The 22,033-nt window shown below is 44.7% G+C and overlaps 2 protein-coding genes across 6 annotated transcripts in view; one reads left to right on the top strand and one right to left on the bottom strand.

Annotated features, from left to right (window-relative positions):
- lama1 (laminin, alpha 1) overlaps positions 1–754 on the top strand; it is a 40,171-nt gene extending 39,417 nt beyond the window's left edge. For both annotated transcript variants that reach the window (XM_076971413.1, XM_076971414.1), the window contains exons 61-62: positions 4–220; positions 387–754. In XM_076971413.1, the coding sequence (XP_076827528.1) occupies positions 4–220; positions 387–550 (381 nt within the window). In that variant the 3' untranslated portion in view covers positions 551–754. The remainder of the gene's footprint in view (positions 1–3; positions 221–386) is intronic.
- A 630-nt stretch (positions 755–1,384) lies between these two features.
- arhgap28 (Rho GTPase activating protein 28) overlaps positions 1,385–22,033 on the bottom strand; it is a 24,771-nt gene continuing 4,122 nt past the window's right edge. The window contains exons 1-15 of one of the 4 annotated variants that reach the window (XM_076971416.1): positions 21,839–21,936; positions 12,374–12,558; positions 11,656–11,876; positions 9,453–9,528; positions 9,092–9,264; positions 8,667–8,832; positions 8,491–8,582; positions 7,056–7,133; positions 5,499–5,658; positions 5,189–5,271; positions 3,824–4,021; positions 3,454–3,588; positions 3,216–3,343; positions 3,070–3,131; positions 1,385–2,860 (exon numbers count right to left, since the gene is read on the bottom strand). In XM_076971416.1, coding sequence (XP_076827531.1) covers positions 2,769–2,860; positions 3,070–3,131; positions 3,216–3,343; positions 3,454–3,588; positions 3,824–4,021; positions 5,189–5,271; positions 5,499–5,658; positions 7,056–7,133; positions 8,491–8,582; positions 8,667–8,832; positions 9,092–9,264; positions 9,453–9,528; positions 11,656–11,876; positions 12,374–12,558; positions 21,839–21,897 — 1,908 coding nt within the window. In that variant the 5' untranslated portion in view covers positions 21,898–21,936 and the 3' untranslated portion in view covers positions 1,385–2,768. Of the gene's footprint in view, positions 2,861–3,069; positions 3,132–3,215; positions 3,344–3,453; positions 3,589–3,823; positions 4,022–5,188; positions 5,272–5,498; positions 5,659–7,055; positions 7,134–8,490; positions 8,583–8,666; positions 8,833–9,091; positions 9,265–9,452; positions 9,529–11,655; positions 11,877–12,373; positions 12,559–15,261; positions 15,450–15,472; positions 15,607–21,838; positions 21,937–22,033 lie in introns of those variants that run through there. The other 3 variants (XM_076971418.1, XM_076971417.1, XM_076971415.1) reach the window with 3 other exon arrangements.

The raw sequence follows: 22,033 nt of genomic DNA on the forward strand, positions 1-22,033 counted from the left end.
CAGGTGGTGTTCCACGTCAACAACGGTGCCGGCCGCTTCTCCGCCGTGTCCCGGAGCAGGGTGGCGCTCTGCGACGGACGCTGGCACACCCTGGTGGCCAAGAAGCTGAAGCACAGCCTGAGCGTGAGCGTGGACGGCGTGAGCGTGAGCACGGAGAACCCCCACTCTTCCTCCACGTCCGCCGAGACCAAGAACCCCATCTACGTCGGAGGATACCCAGGTACACCCCCACCTTACCTTTCTTTTAGCTTGGTACGCAATCTGTTTACTTGTTGCAGATGCTTTACAGCGACCGTGTCCCGTCCCGTGTCCTGACTGTGTCCTTTCTCCCGCATGACTCGGCTGACTGCCGTCCTGTATCCTGCACGCTCGTCGCTGTCCCGCAGCGCACGTGAAGCAGAGCTGCCTCACCTCTAGAGCAGCGTTCCACGGCTGCATGCGCAAGCTCCGCCTCTCTAAAGGTCTTATTACAGAGGCTCTAGACTTCAGCTCGGCCTTCGCCCGCCCGGGGGTCACACCCCACTCCTGCCCCGCCCCCCCCGCTAGCTGATCTGCCCCAGGACCCTTTGGGCTTCCCCATGTGATGCTTGCACAAAAACTACAAAATTTACTTTTAAAAATAAATTCTCAAGTTGTGACGGTTATTTTTGTGATTATTGCTGCGTGAAGAATCTTGATGTTTTTCAAGTTCTACTATGCTGTGATGTCTGCTCATGTTTGATAATGTAATGCAATAAAGTGCTCAGGAAAGTTACATCCTGTCCAGTTTCATGTCAAAGTTCAGTGACGTCATTGAACAATCACACCGAAACAAACATTCTTTGTAGTCTCGTAAACATCAGAATGAAACCGATATCACTCACCAACACTGGAGTCTAGTATGTCAAAGGAATGTTCTCCCTTTCACTAGACTTCATTCCACTTTGCTTCTACAAGCTGGATGAAAATAGTGCCTGGATTAAAGTGGTGGTGGTGCTGATGGAGGATACTCCTCATCCTAGATCCTCCTCGCTCCAGTGAAACGAGGAGATGCTTAGGGCTAAGGGCTTCTGCTAGCAGCTTCCACCCCAGACTGCTCTAGTTTTGGTTCATAAGAGTAAAAGGCTCCGAGAACAGATCCTGAATCATTCTTCTAGCTCCTGCGGAAGTCTCACCCTGCCTCTCGCTAAGGAGCCAGACACAAAGTTGCTAGTCAGCTGGGTTTAGATTCAAAGGCCAGGACTGAGTATCAGGTCATTAAAAGATAAACTTACATGATATAAATCTTGCACTATTAATGGAAAACAAACCATCTTAAATGTAAAGACCACAAGCTCCTTCCCTTTGACGTGGATGCCCTCCTGCTCTCAGTGGAGGACATGAAGTGACATGAATTACACAAGCGTAGTTTTTGTTCAGTATATTGATACACTGTAATACTACAGTTCCATTGCATGTACATTCACAACAGAAAACAAAAGTGACATGTTGGCAATGTCATGATAATGCTAATACAAAAAAAATAATAAATGTATGTATCACATACATCAGAGTACATCACAAAAAACTGTAGAAAAAAGTTCACGGTTTTTTAAACTGGCATTTCTTTTGAAGAAGTAAAAAAGAACCAGTCACTGGAGCAGTGATTAGTTCCTATGTGTTTTAAATGCATGTACATCAATACTTAACAAAAGCTACAGAGTGATCACGATATTGGCAGTCAGTGGAGATGTGATGGAGAAGTGGTTCAGCTGGAAACAGTCAGAAGAACATTAGCCTGAAGTCTGAATAATGGACCAGGACTAGAAGCTCCATCCAAGGAGTAGTAGGAAACCAGTCCTCATCAGCTCACGCAGGCAGGGCCTTCACCGTGATCCACACGGTCGAGCCCCGAAAACATCTCTGATAAGATCCAAGATCTCTCAGAAGAGTTTGGCTGAATCATAATCACTCTCCATTACTTTAGTTGCCTAGTGGTTAAGACATGTATTTTTGCATTGTGAAACCACAGTTCAGAGGTTAGTGTGGAACAGGTTTTCAGACTTGTTATGTAGTGCTCAGAGCAGCTGGGCTGAAGTCTCCAGAACCTTCCAATGCATATAATCCAGTTTTGGTTTCAGTGATTCAAACACAGAATCCAATTCAGCACATTTCAACTTGGCATTAATGTTTGCCTTTTGTTAAGAGGTAATATTAATAATCACTATACGAGTGGTCATAGTGTTGTAGTGTACCTAATCATATCATACGTTCAGATGGCTTACTAGCAAGCATGCAGCTTATGCAAATTAATACAAAACCAGTCATGGTTTACATGGTAAAATTACAAGACAGCTAGATAAATTAGTGGTATAAATATTATATGTACATGCTTTTTACAGTTGAGTCCTCGTGGCAATATGAAAACAGAAGTGTCATCAAGTCATTAAGGGCCACTGTAGAAATGAAAACAAGTTTTTTTGGCATCAGACACTCCCAATGGCCAGCATTGCATTGTGTTGGTCATGTGTGACGCAAGTCTTGGAGAAAAGCAAACAAGAAACGGTCCCTTTACCCAAAGTTCCCATCTGGAGAATCAGGGTTACCATGCCAAGATTCACGCATTTTGGAAGAACTCAAAATCCCCTTAAACCATCCAGGAAGGGGCACTCGATAGTTGAGCTTCTCTGTGAATTCTCAGGCTCCCCTGTGAAGGTTTTGGTAAGGAACGGAGCGCATCCATCCTCCTGGTCTTATGAGACTGGTGTAGGGACGTGGATGGTCTTCCTCTTGCTGTGGTCTCCATAAGATCAGGTTGTTCGGGACTTTAGCACCCATTCACAGTGAGGATTCACACGATACACCTCCAGTAAGAGAGCATCTGGGTCAAGACAACGCTCCCCTGGGTTACAAAACACCAACAAACACAAGCATGAGCTATGCAGCTAAGTGGGACGCCTGGCGACAATGTTGCAGTAGTGTCTAGGACAAGGTCTGCTTTATTTTTATAGATGGGCAGCAGCAATCTAATATAGTCATCAACTAATTTACATTCTTTGTGGAACTGCAGGGGACGTGAATGGCAAGCAGCCACTTTGTCTGTGAACTTACCCATATTCCCCCCAACCTCAAACAGGAAATGCTTCTGTCTTCTACCACTTCGAGATGCTTGCCTGGAAAACAGGAACGGCCACATTTATCAAACCACACAAACCGCCTGCCTGTGGGAGCACAGACGAACGGAGCGCTTCACGCACCCGTTCTCAAAGTCGAAACGGGCCATCACGTCTCGCGCCCTTGTCCCGCCGTCCAGCTGGATCGCCATGGAGACCTTGGCATGGAGCGGTGCCTGCACCCTGATGACCCCCTCACGGAGGTCAGTGACCTGCAATCAGAGGGCGGACCAATCAGTACAGCTGATGGCCTTCCTACAACACCAGCACAACGATGCGTGTTTCTCAGGCCCCGCGTGAGACGCGTGGAGACACCACCCACCTCGCTCTTCTCCTTCTGCCTGTCAGACGTGCGACGGCGAAGGAGCTTCCTCTTGGTCTTCTCCGAGCTGGGAACCCTCTTGCTAGTGGCTGCCTCATTCATCTTCCGTATGTGAGAGATGATGAAACAGGGCACCTGGAGCAGAGTTCAAGGGTCACGGCATGGCCGTCCACAGCCACGTTTGGGTCAGTTTGCTCTTTGTGTCTCGCAGATTTCCCTATTCAGGACGCAGACGCTACAGGGGGCTTTAGTCAAACCTCAACCTTTAACCTACAGAAACTTAGAGCTTTAAAATGTGCTCACCTCCTCGGCTTTTGTTTAAATATTATTTTCCACCACTTTCTGTTGTTGGATTTGTCTTGAGTCTCACCGTCCACAGCAGGTCCTGGTGGATGATGAGCAGACGCACCAGGTGAGCTGCTCCCACGGCCCCTTGCATCTCCTCCTGCATGGCCACCTTGCCCCGGCACACGAAGAGGTTCGGCGCCACGATCATGGACACATTCCACAGACTCATGCGGTTCATCTCCTCAAATTCCACTACTTTCCTCAAGAACTCCAAAAGAGCCTTTAAATACACACACACACACACACACACACACACACACACACACACACACACACACACACACACACACACACACACACACACACACACACACACACACACACACACACACACACACACAAAACCTAAACAATTCTGAGGTGTCCGCATTTCACAGCCAGTGTCTGCGTTGTGTGGTGTAGAATGCCAGGTGACCCTAAATGACACGTGTTCTCTTTGAACAATTCAAATATGCATTTTTGCATTCTCATGTAAACAATGTTAGTCAGAAGGGGTAGAAACATACACTGACGATCATTTAGGGACAGGAACACACATTCATGATGTCCTGAAAGAGTACAGGGTCAGGTGGGGCACTGGCAAGAATGATGACACACCACACATATTAAAAAATAAAAAAATAAGAGGGGCGGTACAGAGACCTACTAAGCAATATGAGCTTTTGAATAACCGTGTCTGCTTCGAAACATTACAAATGTCATCTTCTTCTCTTTGATAAATATTCTGGCAACGATGAAATAATAGCTCACAGCAGACTCACCCAACCAGTCTTTCAACTGGGAGTGCGGTAAAGTCCATCTCCTCTGGAATGGGCCCAGGCACGCAAATGTACCACGCATGCATGCACACCCACACACCTCCACACGCCTCTTATCTCTCCTCTCCCCGTAATTACATTACCGCCACAACACCCTGCCTGTTACCTTTAAGTAGGCTGAAAGACCGTGTAATCCAGCTCTCCTCCCACACAGTTCAAACACTGAAGGGAGTCAGTGAGCAGCCAGGGAGAGTGAGCAGACAGAACACTCCTCAACACCTCCGAGGCAGCACGGCCCTCTTTACCCAAGGAAAGAAGTTTGGACCAGTCAGTGCTATTTGCTGGTAATAGATGACGGCTTAGACCAGGTTTTTTACGAGTTTAGAAACAGGTAACACCAGAAATAAATCCCTACTAAATTAGACTGTAATCCAAATACAAAAGACAACCAATATCACGTATCCGCAGGACCAGATTACTGGTGAGATCTGAACCGCTTCCCTGTCCCAGAGCCAAAATCACATGCAGACATTGGTATTGTGACCCAATGGCTCCAGATGCAGTGTGTGACCTTCCAGCGGGGGCAGCGGTGAGCCGGGGGGGGGGGGGGGTTTCGCAGAAGGGCCTACCTTCAGTGTGTCCCTGTTGGGCTCAGGTAGAAGCAAGATGAGGAGGTGTAGAGCCTGCAGCTGGTGCTTGGGTGAAGCGATATCTGACAACAGGGAACAGAGCTGTTAATGTCGTAACACTCACACGCGTGCACATGCACACACTCTTGTAGTACGGTGCCCGGTCATCAGAAGAGCCTTCACATCATCTGCTAGTCGCTGAGGACAAGAGTCTACAATCCTTTGTTGCACTTTGTTGTTACAATCCTTTGTTGCGATTGGCTGCTTTGCTTTGTGTACCCAGAAGTGAAGAGTAGGGGGAGTGTCTTACTCTGGGCGGCGGTGAAGGCGGGCAGGTGCTGCAACGTGAGCAGAGGTGACGGAAGCTCTCTGATGAACATCTTCAGCAGGCCAGCTGCGTCGTTGTGTCTCACCTGCTCCCAGTCAAAACTGCCCTCGTAGAACTTCGTCTCCAGCTCCTGCCTCAAGTACTGTAGATTGACACAAACGTAAGCGATTAGGCCGAGCTACCCAGAGCAGATCTGGCCACGCTATCAAACTGGGAGGAGCAGGGAATTTCTTTTCTTAGCGTTCACTGGAGCTGTCATAAAACATCATAAGCAAAGTCGTTTGGAAATAAATCATCCAGTAAAATAAACCTTTCAGCAAACATACTTACCACAAACTAAGTTTGACGTTCCAGTCTCTAAACAAGCAGACAGACACGTCATCGCTCAGCTGTGCTAACCAGCACCACGTGTCTAACAGCCTACGGCCTTCCTTACATAAGGAAAAGGAGGGCATGGCCTCTGAATGGGTTTCCTACGAGCACTAAGAGGAGGGTCATGATTGTATGGTCCTCCCCAGATCTAGAGCATCCAGCTCCTTCCTGCTCACTAGAATTGGTGGCGTTTTACTTCATCAAAACTGTTTAAACCATGACTTTTCCTAAAAGGGACTGAGTAATACAAGAAAAATTCAGATCACACACATTTAGTTTCAATTTGAATCTTTTTGTAAATCTCTTTAGACTTTTACTCAGGACAGTTTAACTCAGGACTGTTTATCAGGACCTATTTAGCTTGATCAGAGATTACTTAGTGTTACTCAAAAGAGAATGACCATCATCAGAAATCTGTTCTGTCTGCTAGGTGTGGTTATCTGGCCCAGATATGTCCAACAGCCTGCAGTATATTTAGGTCACTCATGTTCACAGTGCTGCCGTAAACTCTCTTTCTGTAGTAGAGAACTCTATAAACAGGTCATCTTTAAGTGCATCTATCCACCTCTGGCAGAAAAGGTCTGTCCCAGAAATGCTTATCTGGGCTCAAGCGCTATTAATTAACTGCTAATCGTGTGCTAAAAGATACAGCTGCTCTTTGAAATGCTCTTCTGGGAGCCATGCCTGCCAGCTCTGGGCCCGGACAGAACCGAGGCCACCTGGAAGGATGTGTAGTGCCAGAGGAGGCCGCCGGCCGGCCACCACCTCCTCCCACGCTCCCACAGCCCTAATCCACACTCATCGCTCACACACGGCACACTCAACACGTGACCCACAGCACAGCGGCACGGAGGAGACAGTGAAAACAGATACGGTGGTGAAGAGACAAGACACCAGTGCAGCGGCAGAATGATGTCAGAGTTTAAAACGTGCATCATGCACCATCCACTCTCCGTTCATGACACGCCTTCACCCTATGACCTCATCAAAGGGGTGTAAAAATGGTATATGTACACCCACACACACCCACACACACACACTACTGTGCAATTCTGTCATATCTATGCAATAGCCATAAAAAAGGGGGGGAGGTCACTTGACTTGACTTGAGAGATATGAATAAAGACATACATAAAGATGTGATTTCATTTAAGGTCACAAAGTTACCTTCACTCTAGAGGCCGAGCCCGGAACCCTAAGAATCCCCTCGGTCTGCAGGCCCGACTGCTCCAGCCTAGACAACAGCTGCACACCAAGAAAGAAAGAAGCGCAGACGCAGTTAGAGATCACATGTCCCATCACAGCAGCACCGTTCGCCCTGATGACACATCTAGAGCTCAGGAGAGTCCCGTGTTTGCTCAGAAACCTAAAAGGTCTGGCATTCCACAGCTGCTCGAGCGCATTTCTGTCTTGCTGGTTTAGACCAGTGTTTTCTCTTCCTCTGGCTCTCCGACATGCCCTCACATTGTTCAGAGATAACTCTGTGGGCAGTGCAAGGGTTACTTTTCAGCATTCCTGCTATTTAACGACAGATAGAAGCTGCTTTATCTCTGTTCCTGATAAGTCAATCAGACAGAAAGACTCTTGGTCAAGTAGTGAGGCCCAAACAGGGCAAACAAGGCAGGTCAGGCAGCGCTGTCATTATTTAATTCAACACCAAACTTGCAGACATACTGGAGTGCAGGAAGTCGCGGAGATGAACATTCGGGGCTTTTACAAAATGGCTGTTTGAGATTGAACAGCAGTGAAAGCGTCCTCGGCTGTGAGGAGACGGAGGAGGTTATTCTCGCCTTTTATTCTGCAAGTTTCTTTCAGCAAAATCATGACTAATTCTAACAGCAGGAGTACCGCACTAACGACTACTCTACATGCTCATGTATTTATAGAGTTCTTTTGTCGCTCAGCTATCTGACATGAAAAGGTTTCCCCTTAAAATGTAACAATTTGAAGCAGAAAGTGCTTAAATTTTCAGTGGTGAGTTTAATACCTCCCCGTTGCTAATCGCAGGGAGTACAAATCCACTACTGGAAAGGGTTATCTTCCAACACAGCCTGATGTGTGCCTTCACTAGAGGCAATTATTAAAGAAAGTTCTTCTCTTAGTATTTTTTGTTTAGTTTAGTTTACTCATCTAACATTAGCCAATAGAGTTCTGTTAATAATATATCAAATTATACATATGAACAGTACTGCAACAAAGGGATAACAATATATGGACAACACCGAGTATGACCCACGCTCACTAGGCAAAACAGACTGAGGAGAATTACAAGGTTCTATAGCAGCCCTGCTGCACTCTAGGGGAAAGTGCTGAAACTAGGGGGAGATGTGATGGACTTTTTTGGGAAAGAATGTGTTAAGAATGAGAAGAAAGGGCCACACAGGTCAGAATAACAGCAGATATCACGCGGAGAACCAGGCTGAGGAGGGAGGGCCTGTGACCTAACCCTGAGAAGTGCTGACCAAGAATGTTCCACCACGTTTAGGGAATCTCTAGAAGTTTCCACTTTGGGAAGTACCAAAAAAAGCACCAGTGTTCTGTCTCAAAAAACCCACTCTGGCCCAGCAGAAACACGCCCCACGCAGAGAGATAAGCTGCGCACCTTTTTGAAAACAAGCGGGACTTTGGAACCAGGAAATTTCTTTTGGTCATTTTCCAACAGCGTGGTCAGAGGAACTCCGAATATGCCCGTCTCTGCAGAGGGAAGTCACAAGTGTTCAGCAGAGTCGTTTCCAATGGAACCAACGGAGAAACACCATCAGCTGCGGGAGCGCTCACCCCGTCCCCTGCTCCGCACCGCCCGGTTCCTCTTCAGCTCCACACCCATGGCGTCGTAAAAGGTGGTCAGCTCGATCAGGGAGATGTAGCCCATCTTCTTGATGTCTTCTGAGGACAGGTCCTGCACACGAGTAAGTCCTTGTTTGGGCTTCACAATCTGAAACCTCTAAAAAAAGATAAAAACAAAAACAAACAAAAAATGGAAAGTCTTTATAAGATGTTACCATCTGAGAACATTTGAAATGTTTTCTGGATTGTAATCCAGAGTAAGGTATGAGGTGTTCACAGTTAAGCCTCTGTCCCCTGTCCTCACAAGTAAATCCCTTTCCCTGTCCTCACAGCTAAGCCTGTGTCTCCTACCCTCACTGTCCATGTTCTCACAGGTATACATCTCACAAGTATAAATCCCTGTCCCCCGTCCTCACAAGTAAATCTCGGTCCTCCATCTTTGTTCTCTGGCAGTCTCGACAGTCAAGGCCCTTTCGGTGAGCAGTCACACCCTCCGAGTACGGCACGTCTAAGGAAAAAAGGTCCGTCTCCAGACGGCGCCCTGAAACACTGCTCTCCACAGAACTAAAGACAGGGCAGGACTGACGAACTGAAACACACATGCACGCACGCACGCGCACACACGCACACACACAATTTGCACATTAACATTTAAATCTATATGTTGGCTCAGAGAGAAAACACATTAACCTAGTGTTTCATCTGAACTGGTCATTTAGAGAATTTTCACACTGAGCTGGTACTGTACTCCACTGGCATGATGAACCTCTAACTGACCTTTCGGAGGAGTCCAGTGGGGTAGCCTCTGTGCAATCTGGCCGTTTGGGGACACTGGGGGTGTGGGTTCAACTGGCTGCAAGAAGAAAAGTCCTGGTTATCATGGTTAAATCACATAAAAGCAATACTTTAGCCTGAAGTGCTGATTGTGGAAGGAGGCCAGTGTTTAACACAGCTGACATCATGCGCATGGTTGTTTAGTCCTACCATTTAGAATGATCAGGGCCAAATCCTGCCATATGTAAAAACCATATATGGGTATATAGTAGAACGCGACAGAGAGACAAAGAGTTCAAACAAAAGCTTCACATTTCTCCATTCAAAGCTGTTCAAAGACCACCCATTGACCTCTGCTGAAGCCTGGGGCTGAAAATAGCCCTGAGACAGAGTTTGAAACCATGTGTGTACTGTTAGGCCTTGATGGAGCTAAATGAGTTTTGACTCCAACAGGCAACAGCCAGGGTTCCTAGAGCAGGGTTCCCCTGAAAAAGAACCCCCTTACTCTCTAGATCTCTGTTTAAAGCCAGAACTCACACTTCTGTCTCACAGATGATAATCACTGGTATAATATCACAGCCAATGTACTATAATCATGGCTAATAAGACACTAAAATCCAATTAAAGCTCAATGCCCACCTCTCTCTGAGCTTTCTTAAACGGCTGATTTAGTTGTTCAATAGAATTTTTAAAGAGTGGAAGTAATTTAATATTAAACAGCTTGGAATAATTCACTGTTCGGACTAATCAAAGCTCCTTTGAACATAACAGTCAAATGTAAAGTGCATGACAGGTGGAGAGGAGCAGTTTGAATCACTTCCTGCACTTCATGTCCTAACTGGTTGGTTCATTTTCATAACTACACTTCCTGCTGGGTCCTCATCCCTCTTCTCAGCTTCATTTCACCAGACCTGCCAGCTTCGACCGTATAGATGATATTACACGATCTTGGTTTGGTTTATCCCTTTACTGTTGCCAGCTCCATTTCAGACTTGTATTCTTAGCTTAACCACAATAAACACTGTGGGTGTCCAAGGCAGTGAGCGTCAGCTGCCAGTCCAGCTGGCTATGAGTCACTGACAGACTCTTTGCGCGCTCTCTCTCTCTCTGTCTCTCTCTCTCTCTCTGTGTCTCTCTCCCTCCCTCTCTCACAAATCATATTTTGCCTACATGACATTAATATTGTACTAGATTCAAGAACCAGCGTGTATTATTGACATTCTCCAAATATTTTTTACATTGTGTTTCTGTAACACTCACTACTGTTAGATCCTGACTAAACTAACCAGTTAGTCATCCAACCCTTCAGCTCTCAGTCAGTCTCACACTGTCGTGGTCTTGAGAGCCTCCTTCATTTTGGCATCCACTCATAAATTCCACACACGGCACATTATTCAACCATAACTTTTCTGCTCCATTACCAGCCCTCTTGCACACTACGCCAAAGCTAAAACAAAGACCACGGTCGCCCAAGCAGGAATGTCAGCAGTCTCAGGTTCTCCTCCAGTTAGCGTTCATCATTAGATCCGAACGAACCTACGCTAGCTAATTTAAACTCGGCTGGCGAGGTCCTCACGCCCGTTCTGGAACCTTCCACATTCCGGGCTCAGTTGGCGAGGCCGCTGGCTTTGGGAGGAGCGCACGGCAGCTGAGCGGCGCGGTGGGTGCAGCTCCCACACGCTCGCGAGCCGCCTGCCTGTCCACGTCCTGCTCTGCACGCAGCTGTCAGTCATGCCATCCGCATGAGCCCAAGACACCACCCCCCCCAGGCATGTCTAGGGCCGCCACTCCCACACTGTACCACACGCCATCTGAGGATGGGAAGCTGCCCGTCCACTACACCATCGTGTCGGACAGCTGAAGGTCAAGAGCAGGACATATGACCATGAGGGGCCAGTAAGGTTAAGAAGCATAATCCTGCAGCATATCTGGTCCTGTTTTAAAACCCAGAGAGGTCAGTGATGTACCGTTCAGCCACAACATGGAGGATTAAAAAAAATTTGGAATTTGAACATTTTGAAGCTCAAGAGTTAACTTGCTCAAAATATACACCTCAAGTTTCTATTCTTTAAATAACCAAGACTATCATTCTTCTCGAGCCACTGCTGGTGATGACTTTGCAGAAAAAAGGGTACTTTGAATACCTAACAGTAGTATCTACCTAATCACGCATGGCATCATGGGTTTATTTGCGCCTTCAGCTCACCGGTGGGTCAGCGGTGGAGAACACGTCCCGAACGTGTCGTATGGGCTGCCTGTTCCTCTTGCGCAGGGTCTGGGTGTAGTTGTCCAGGCGTTTCTTCACCATGGCAGCCTGGGAGCGGGTGAGTGTGGAGAGGAGGGCCTCGGCTGGGCTGTCGGTCAGAGCTCCAGACACCAGCGTGGAGAGACCAGCTTCATGAAGCCACGCTTCCTCCAGCTCCGCTTCTAATGGAGCAATTTACAGTTACACCTCATTTATGATAATGCATGCAGGGCAGATCATCTACAGCTATTTTAAGCTTCAGCCAGGTAGTCAAACCTGATTTGTCATTATGCAAGCATCTCATCTAAAACCAATAAACAGCATAAACATACAAATGCTTTGTTTGCCTTCAGACTCAACGGCTCCTTTGAAAACTATCAGGTAGAAGCCATGAACCATATGGACTATTGAAATAAAATGGGAAAAGGCATGAAACACGAGGATTTTGTTTTAGAAACTGCTGCATACTGTAGGATTGTGTACATGTCATAGAACTGTACATGATTTTGCACAACCCTATGAATTTGTTTTTATCTGATTTGAGATTTAATCTGAATCAAATTACAAAAGCAGGCAAAAAAATCCAACATTCCAAAATTTGCAAGTCCTTCTAAAGTTCTAACATATAAACAGACTATAAACAGATGGTGTCTCATGAAGGGGGGGGGTCTGCACTCACCATCCATGCTACCCTTCTCAATCGTCTCCTCCTGGGTTACGGGGCAGTCCTCCTCGATGTTCCTCACTTCTCTCCAGTAGTCCTCCATCGAAAGTTGCGAGTCTTGAGCTGCCGATCGCTCCTGAGAGGAGGGGGGCATCGCCCCTGCCGAAGTCATCGCTGCTAACCCCCGATTTTGGGATTTCCTACCAGAAAGCATCACAGTAGGAGCAGTTACTCAACCCATCTGCCTCAGCTGAACCCACCAGAAGAGAAGAGGCGTGCTGATATAACACATCCACAGAACTACATTCCATGCCGTGAATCACTGTGGAGGTGTGCAAGTAGGAGACCACATCAGCGTTTCTGCAGAAAGAACCACGCACACGGTGCTTACGCCCAGCGAGACGGTAGGCACCGAGCAGAGAAGACCTAGCTGAGGACCGCATTATTCCAACCCGCATCCACGTCCTGGCTTTCCAGCCAATAATAGCCAGCTATTATGTCTCCACAAAAGCAGACTGGGCACACCACAGCCAGCCGCAGACTGAACCAGACTCTTGGTGGTAGCATAGCCATCATTAGGACGCACACTCCCCGTTGCTGCTCCCACAACACGGGCCGCCTGTTCACCAGTCCACCATTATGGGCCTGTAATAGCGCGCAGCCCTGGTGACATCACTACCAAAAAAACGGCAGCTTTTTGCGAGCTGATGGCCCTGATGGGACGCCGGACGCTCACAGCCTCCTTGAAGGAGTCAAAGATGAAAGAGTTTGACACACCATCCAGACCTTCCCTCTTATCTGTCCCAGCAGCTGTTAGATGAAGATGAGAGGGAGGTGAAGAGCTAAACAGACCACCCCTCCACCCTTTCACTGTGGAATCTTCTAGATAAACGTTGGTAAGCTGGTAAGCTCAAAGCTTGGTACAAAAGTAAACAAAGTATCATTAAGAATATATTATAGATGATAGAGTCTCTCTAGTAAAGATGGTAAACACTACAATGGTTTCAGAGAATCAAAGATGATAAAGCAAACCAAAAAAATACCACTTGACAAAGCAATCAGATTCAATTTAGATTCACCATGTACTATTAAAATATTGATCAGGATAAACTAGCTGACAATGAACTGTTATTGCTAGGCTTCTTATTAGCTCTCAGTTTCACTGCCAGGAAGTGAACCCGACTTCACTTAGAGGAAGTTATTGATCAGAACCACGCAAAATGGTTTATGTGTTAAAAGCAGAACTTCATTCTAATAGCTTCCAAATTCCCCGAGGTGTTTCCACTCATAGATTCCAAAACTTCTTCCAAGCAGTGTAGTACACGCTTGCACACACGTGCACACACACACACACACACACACGCACACACACAAATTTTTCAATGCAATGATTCATCTGAATCTAGATTAGCATGAAAGCCTATCTAATCTCCATTTGACTTTGGAATGCATCACACCAGATTTACACAACTGCTTCCTTTAGATGATGCCCTGGTTAGAGTGAAGGCTGTGGATCTTCATCCACTGACAGTCACACAAGAACACAGAGCTTGTCGAAAAACAGGTTTATGGTCCCATCATCTAGGGGGCAATGGTCTACCACCACTGCCCAGCCCCCCGTCCACCCGAGGATCATTACAAATTTGTAGCTTTGTAGATATCGTACAAAATAAGTTGCCAGGAAAGCTACAACCACCAATCGCGCCATTGCAAACGCATCTGCATGCCACCTTTCACACGAGCTTGTTCACATCTACTCCTATGATTCTGTAAGCATAAGGTCCCTTTTCATGACCAATAGCAACCCAGCCATTATCAAATATCAGTTGTCACATATACAGTCTGTATCTGCAGTAAGGGCTCCTCCTTTTATAAATGTATCTTTGCAAACTTGTCTTTGGTGAGTATGTACAACAGAATGGCCAAGAAGGCTATTACACAACCAGACTGCTTTTCAGGTGCTCACCAAATCCAAACAGTAACCTAATGTTGTCTAGAATGTACAAATAATCAGTTAGACCTACCACACATGTTCCTCCAAGATTATCACAGCTACGTTAAGTGCATAAACTTCACCAAAAAAAAGGTCCCCCACCTAAAAGTGGTTTATATTTTCTTAGCACAGCCTGTATAGGAATTCAGATGCCTATCTAGAGCCACCTTCACAGTCCACAACACCGGACAGAGAGGTATTATTCTCAGTCAGATTACTCAATTACAACAAACTCAGAGCTACCAAGCAATTTTAAATTCGCATAACCAGCTCAACCTGCAGGCTCCATGACAATGGGTTACACATCACGGGCACATCATGACTTCTCACAACACATTTCAGAAGTCTATAGGTCATACTTGGTCATCATTACTTTCAAAATTATATGGAAATAGGAACTTGCCATAAATGACTTTCTTAAACAGGTACTGAAAGCATTATGGACATCGACCTCATTACTCCAAACAGCTGAAATAAACAAAAGGATCCATCCGACACTCTACATCCACCAGTTTAAATGCATTCAAAAACTATCCATCACAGAAACTGAAAAGTAACTTGGAAGTTAGAAACTGCAAATTCCAAATTCTGGTGTAGCACTTACTACAGTGAGTTTACAACAGACACTGGCGCAACATAAGGACACACACTTCTTACCTACTGGGCAGTTTAACACAGATCCTGAGCAAGCTCCTGAAACTAAAAAGTGCAGAGGACACTGCACCCAGCACATGAATGAATGAGCACAGCGAAGCTCGTTTCAATTAGCATAGTACAATCCATCTGTATCCTCCACAGCAATCCACGGAGAGTAACCGGCAATCACAGTACTCAGGTTCCACCTCAAAGGAATCAATATTCCTGGCAGATGCAAACTTCTCCTAACATTGGAGAGGAAAGCACAGATTACCTTTCAGCGTCTCATTAAGCTGGAGAGGACGAAGAAAGGGCATTAGGGTAGCCCACTTTGATCCGAGATGAAGAGCATAAAAACAAAGCCAGCTGGAAACAAAGAGAAAAAAGAGGGAGCAAAAGAGGAGAGAGAGAGAGAGAGAGAGAGAGAGAGAGAGAGAGAGAGAGAGAGAGAGAGAGAAAAACAGACAGGACAGAGCTAAACTGACCCAATCTCAGGATTTCCTCCTGCGATGGCAGGAACTGTGAGTGTAACCTAAACTCATCTCCCCTCCCACATGCCTCTCTGCATCTATCCTTCCCACTCTGCTGGAGGCGAGCAACTTTCCAGCACACACATACACGCGCACACACACACACACACACTTCTGCCTTCCCAGCCCCCCAGCCCTCCCTCTCTCTTTACCTCATCCTGTCCTGTGCTCTCTCTCTTTCTGGCTCAGCCCCAAGCTTGCTCCTGCCTTAATCGTCCCACCCCCCCCCCCCCCCCCCCCACTCCACTTCCTTTCCGAGGTCATTAAATGCCCATTGTCCTCTCTGTTTACACCGGCTGTTCTCTTAAAGTCTCTATCGAGCACGGTGAACCTAAAATGTGATATGATGAGATTTAGAGCTGCGAAGTATAATTTTGGAAAACCAAACATTCCACAGAAATACCTGAAAACAACCATCCTTTTATTCAGAAGGCACAAGTAGGCATGAACATTTCCTGAACCGTGAACAGTGTCTCCTCCAACTCATCACACACATTATGGTCCGTGCTTAGGGAAGCAGCACCCCTAGCTAGAATATACAGACAGTAAAACACCGTATTAGTCCCAGTTCACTTTTTGCCAAAACCACCACGTCCACAGCAGGCGAAACTACAATGAATGTAGGTCAATGAAAAAGGCCTAAACTAGAACCATGTGGGACACTAGTGTTCAGTCCTCTGAGGCTGCCCAAACCAAAGAAGAAAGCTGAAAACCCTTAAAAATCATGACCTCATTCCTCCAGGAATGTCAACACAGGGGCCTTGGTGCCGAGGGCACCATTCAAAAGCAACTGCTATTCAAAAACAGAACCAATTTTAGGGCCTTTGTCTTAAAGCAACTTGTCAAGTAATTCACGCGGGGTGGGGTACTCTAACTCCACGCCTCTGACAGGAAAACCTTTCCGAGTGCTTTGTCAAACATCTATATGGCCTTTCACTGGCCATTTATTTAATCGACTAAAACCTTTTCCATCTTCCATATCGACTAAAATGGGCATTCACGTCTGTGCCGATAAAATCAGCAGAGTGAAAGAGTGAGAGAGTGAGAGAGTGTGCCAAACTGCTGACTGTGGCACACGGTTGGAAAATGTTGATGTGTAGACTCGCCATATATCAGCGAAGGTTTTCAGCTTCATGGAGCACCATCAGTTCACCATGATTTCACAAGAAAACTATGTCAACATCCCCCCACTTACAATTTAAAATAAGAAACATCTGGTTTCTAAAATGCCTTAGAGAGCTTCAACAAAACCAAATGTGCCAGGCACACTGTGGAGGGCTCCAGACCCATAATCACCACCAAAACAGACGGCAGTCACTTCTGAGGATGACGGCTTAGCTGAGGAGACTGAACAGTTGTCATCCAGTGCTACTGACATTACTACTACAGTCAAATCTAATTCATTGCCCTTGTGATCTTATACGCTGTATTTTAAATTAGGCCCGGAATGCCTTTGTGCAAACAATACCCGCTGGCGTTCTGTTTAAAAGCAAAAACTTCGAACACTTGATTTGAGCATTATGGCATACCATCTTTAGTTTTTTTTGTCCTAGTCCATTTTCAGATGTGTGTACAATGTCTTCTCACTTCAGATGATCAGAAATTAAAGCCTTTAAGAGCTGGAGTAAGCAGAAGAATCTTGCAGGATGATCTCAACTATGTTAAAATGAACAGAACCTATTCAAAATTAAGAACACTAATAGGTAAAATGAATCAGTTAGGAATAATCTATAAACAATACCTATAGCTTAAAAATGCAAGAAGTCCTTGGACACTTTTCCAGCACAAACTATTGAGCAGCCCAAGTACACCACATGGCCTCTGCAAGTGCAGCAAAGTGCCATTTTTGCCCTGGGGGGTGGGGCCCACTCCACTCTAATATCAAACATACCAGACCCAGAGGAGCTATATTTATTCAACATCACCCGTCATCTACACTGGCCGGTGTGTTCAGTAGGACTGGAGTTGTTCTTGGACACTGTGTCAGCACATTGTGATGCTCAAAAACAATGTTTAAAGGCAAGGCATTAACAACAGGACGTCCTACAGAGCGGATCAATACAACACCGGAGCCCAGCTGGGCCTCAGAGAGAATAACATTTCACATCTCTCAACTTCAGTTGGACAGACTACATTATGAAGATTCAGGCAGGCAACACTGTAGTGATTCATGGATTCAACATCAGAGACATGGAAAATAACGACTTCCTCTAAAGATGGTTTGCTTGAATTATCCAGTGTTGAGCCTTGCCACAAACAGCTCTTGAATGCCTGTGGCTGACATGAGCAATGGCAGTCAGCTGGTGATTGAAGGCTTTTTTTTGGGTCACGTTATTGGTCATCCCTGGTCACATGAGCATATGTCATAGCCACAATAAACGCTCCTTTGTCAAACAGCCTGTCGGTGTGAAATGCTTTATTGTACATGTTCACAACTTGCATTTAAATCAACAGACAGCAAAAACTGCACCTAGGTGATTAGATGGCATTGTTCATGCGAGTGATGTCAAAATCTCTTTTGTTTTTCATCAGCAGCTATAAAACCAAAATGAATTTTATGCAGTTAATGTGACTTTTCTAGTGACTTGGATGAGGAAGGGAAGGCATTACTCTTTATTAATATTACAGTGAGGAACTAGGCTTCCAATGATGTATCATGATTTAGTTAGAGCCATAGGAAGGAACTGGATGACATCAAATCATTATTTTAAAATATGTAAAACTCACACGCACAAGCATTCTCTAGAGTGGCCAGTTGTCCAGGTTTGGACCAGACTGTGCAGTTTTTCAAATGTCCTCTGTCTAGGAAAACACATATTTGCCATCCTTCTGAAGTGAACAGACTATTGCTCTCCACTGATCAATATTATTTTACCATGACAGTAGGTCAAATACATGTCAAAGCAAATACTTGGTATTTCATTTAAGAGATCGCCTTGTCAAGAGCCTGCTAAGTGTAGAAAGTCCACACTCTCATTGTTCGTTTGGAGGTTTGCAACAGAATAAAAATACCTAAAGAAGGACATCTTTAGTTCTTGATACATATTTTCCTTTTGAAGAGTAGAAAGAAGAATTTTGAAGAATTTCATGCTTTCTGTGCATGCTGTCAGATATGAATAGCACCGGTCTGTGCCACGTTAGGTGAGTAAAACATTACAATTGTTACAGACTTTATTAAAAGTGTATTCAGACTGGTCAGCTAAACAGTGTAGATTTAATTTAGTGTGTTGTAGTGACACATCCCCAGCCCCCATACGCCCTTCTTTTAGAGTGTGAGGTCCTGCTTATAGGGGTTATTAAACTGGCCACCCACCCACACACACACACACACACACACACACTTAAAGGTAATGAAATTAACATCCCAATAAGAAAGTTGTGCAACTGTTTTTGGGCAAAGAGGCAGTAACTGGGGTACAAAAGTTTTAAAATGCATTTCAAACAAACTTCATAAAAAGAACTGCAAAGACTACAAACAGGCACCTCATGCGATGAAAGGAACTTTTTTAGGGGTGGTCTCTGGTTCAGATTGAGAAACTCACTTTCTTCCCAGTCCTTGAGATGGTCAATTGAAAATCCATTTTTGTCTTAATCTCTCCCTGGAAAATTATCCCTGGGAGTCTGGACCTTTGAACTTTGCTTAAAACCTTCTCTGATCAGGTTTTTCAGGTTTTTTTAAGCTAACCAAAAGTACAAAGTTATAAAATAAAGCAATGAAACCCAAAAGTTTGCAAAAAGATTTGTTAAACTGAATAGTGAATGAAGGAGAAAATATAATATAAAAATTATGCCCATTCATACACATAATAAAGTTTATAGGCACAAGTGACCACCACAATATAAAGGTTACTCTGCGTTCAGTGGAACTGGAATTAATTAGAATGGAATTCAGCATTCTCAAAGGTGTTCCGCTTTCTAAGGTTATCACACCAACTTTTACAGCCATTTAGTCAGGACAATGTTGCATTCTTTGACAAGGCACACTCAGTTTCTGTAGCAATAAGGTACAACTTGGAATTTTTATTACACCTCTCCCTTCACCTTGCATAAATTCCAACTCCACATATTCACCATTGAAAACTCAGCCCCTCTCTGGAGCGTATGCTACCAAGTTATGCAAAGACGTTAAAATGGCAGAGGGCCAGACACCAGATGAACATGTGTGTGTGAGGGGATAGCAGAATGACCAGCCTGCTGAGGAGGCAGTCACACAGCGCCAAGTTAATGATTTATGCGGCTTATCTAAAATGTCGCACATTCTTAAAATGCACAAGCCTGTCAAACAAACACCAAACAAACTCCTATGCCATGGGTTAAAGCAAGAAATTTTCATTTGACTGAAAATTTTTCCTGGCAAAAGACAATGCTAGCAATTACTGAAAATGTGGTGTAGTTGGGACACGACCTCTTTTGCCTAATTCTACACAATAAACACATTTATAAAGTATATTTATCTAAACAGCCTGTGTAAGGAGAGAAGAGAGAATCTATGAAGTGACAAAATGCAACACCTGAGCAATAAATGTACATAAATCTGGGGGTCCTCTTCAGAAAACTATTTAAAGATCAAGTCAAATTTAGTGAATCCTGGTGAGTTTTAAAAGGTATGAAGCTCTCTTGTTTTTATCAAATTCACTATTCACAAAAACATAAGCCGTAAGATTACCTGCTTTAAGTAGGTATGTTACAAAAAAATTACACTGGATAGAGCTTTTAAATACAAACAGAACAAAACCATCCATGTTAAGCCTGGTTTAAGCCATTATATTTGACCGAAATTTTCGGGCGCCGAAAATGACGTAATCGCGCTGGCTCCACCCGTGCGCGAGAGCCTCGCGTGCTGGTGATTCGCAAGGTCGTGCACCTCTCGAATTTTGTAACTTCGCACGCGCCGCGCCTCAGCACAATGAACAAAGTCATGTTTGCAGGGTTCATACACCTTTATAAGGTGGAATTAAAGCACTTGCACGTCACTTTCAAGGTCCATTTCAACACGTTTTCAATGTTACATTTAATTAAGTTAAATATTTATACATATACTCGAAATGATTCGAAATAATTCGCTTTTTATCACATTTTTTAATGGTTGTTTATTTTCAAAACACCCAATCTTAATGTCTTCACGTTCTCTCATGTTTCCTGGAATTACAAGAGGCTCGTATTTGTTAACGTAATGCAAGAAAACTGTTCAGTCAGACAGATATTTGTTGTGAAACGAAGTAGTTACAATTTCAACATTTTAAAGTACTTTAGCCTAAATTCCAGCACTTTTCAAACCTGGAACACATAGCAACATTAAAATTCTCCTGTTTTTGAGCGGTGTTTCTTTATACTACCACATATCGTTTCGGACAAGACTGCAAAAAGAATGTGACGCGTCAACTAGCCTCCGCCGTTCGCGCAAGTTTGCACGAGGTGTACAGAGTCGCGCGCTACGGTCACGTCAGGCAGGAGGGAGGTCACTTTTCTACATAATGTCCGTAAATCTGAAGGCGGAATGACCCGCAAGTCAATCAAATGACACCGCCGTCATCCATCCAGCGCTGATGAGCGCCAGTGAGAATCATATTTCGGCCACAAAAGATAGCACGCACGCGCGTGTGGTTTATTATGATTTGACGGATTTTTTCCCCAAAAAAATCAAATGACGGAAATCCGTCGTAGTGACGGAGAACTTTAACCCATGTCCTATGCAGCCTTTGGTCATGTTTGAGTATGTCCAAGAAAGGTTAAAAAAAAAACTGAGCAAAACAAAACTGCCTCCAACCCCTTGAGAGTTTTACTCTAACGTGCATGTTTGCACATACACATACATTTCATCTATTCAATTAACTAAAACTGAGATTCATAAAACAAAGATTCAATGTTTTCATACTACATTCTGACCAATTTATGGATTCTTTGTTTTTTTCACATATGTAAACTATTTGTGACTTTGTACATACATACTGTATGTTAAAGTACAGTAATGAATCACGGACACGATCAGTCCTTCGTGGCCATTAATAAGCCGTTGAAGAATAAACCCTTATAATCACAATGACATGACATCTCTGATCTCATAGTTAGCACTTATCTACTTTCAGTGCACATACTATAAATACCAGCATGAGTAATCCAAAACCATAAAGGGTTCAAATTAATTGAGTAATGCCAGCAGTCAGTCCATGACATCTTTCCCCATCAGAAGTAAATTAGCTTTATATAATAAACCCAAGTTAAAACATGATCTTAATTGGTTCATATCACTGTATCTAATCAGCTCTGATGATGAACCAAAAAGTTAACTGGAACATCATGGTGGAAAGACAATGTATTTACCTGTGCATTGTGGGATCTTTCTTCAGATGACTGTATTGTAAATGGTAACCTCTTCTCATGGCTGTACGGAAGTAGAATGGGCAGTATTCATGCTCTACCTGTGCTAACCTCTCACTCTGGAATGTGGCTGAGCAGTGCTACGATAAGCATCCGCCATACATATTTCCTCCTGCGTTTAACTCTGGTGAGGTCATT

The sequence above is a fragment of the Brachyhypopomus gauderio genome, chromosome 13 (assembly GCF_052324685.1).
Source record: "Brachyhypopomus gauderio isolate BG-103 chromosome 13, BGAUD_0.2, whole genome shotgun sequence".
Taxonomy (NCBI): Eukaryota; Metazoa; Chordata; class Actinopteri; order Gymnotiformes; family Hypopomidae; genus Brachyhypopomus; species Brachyhypopomus gauderio.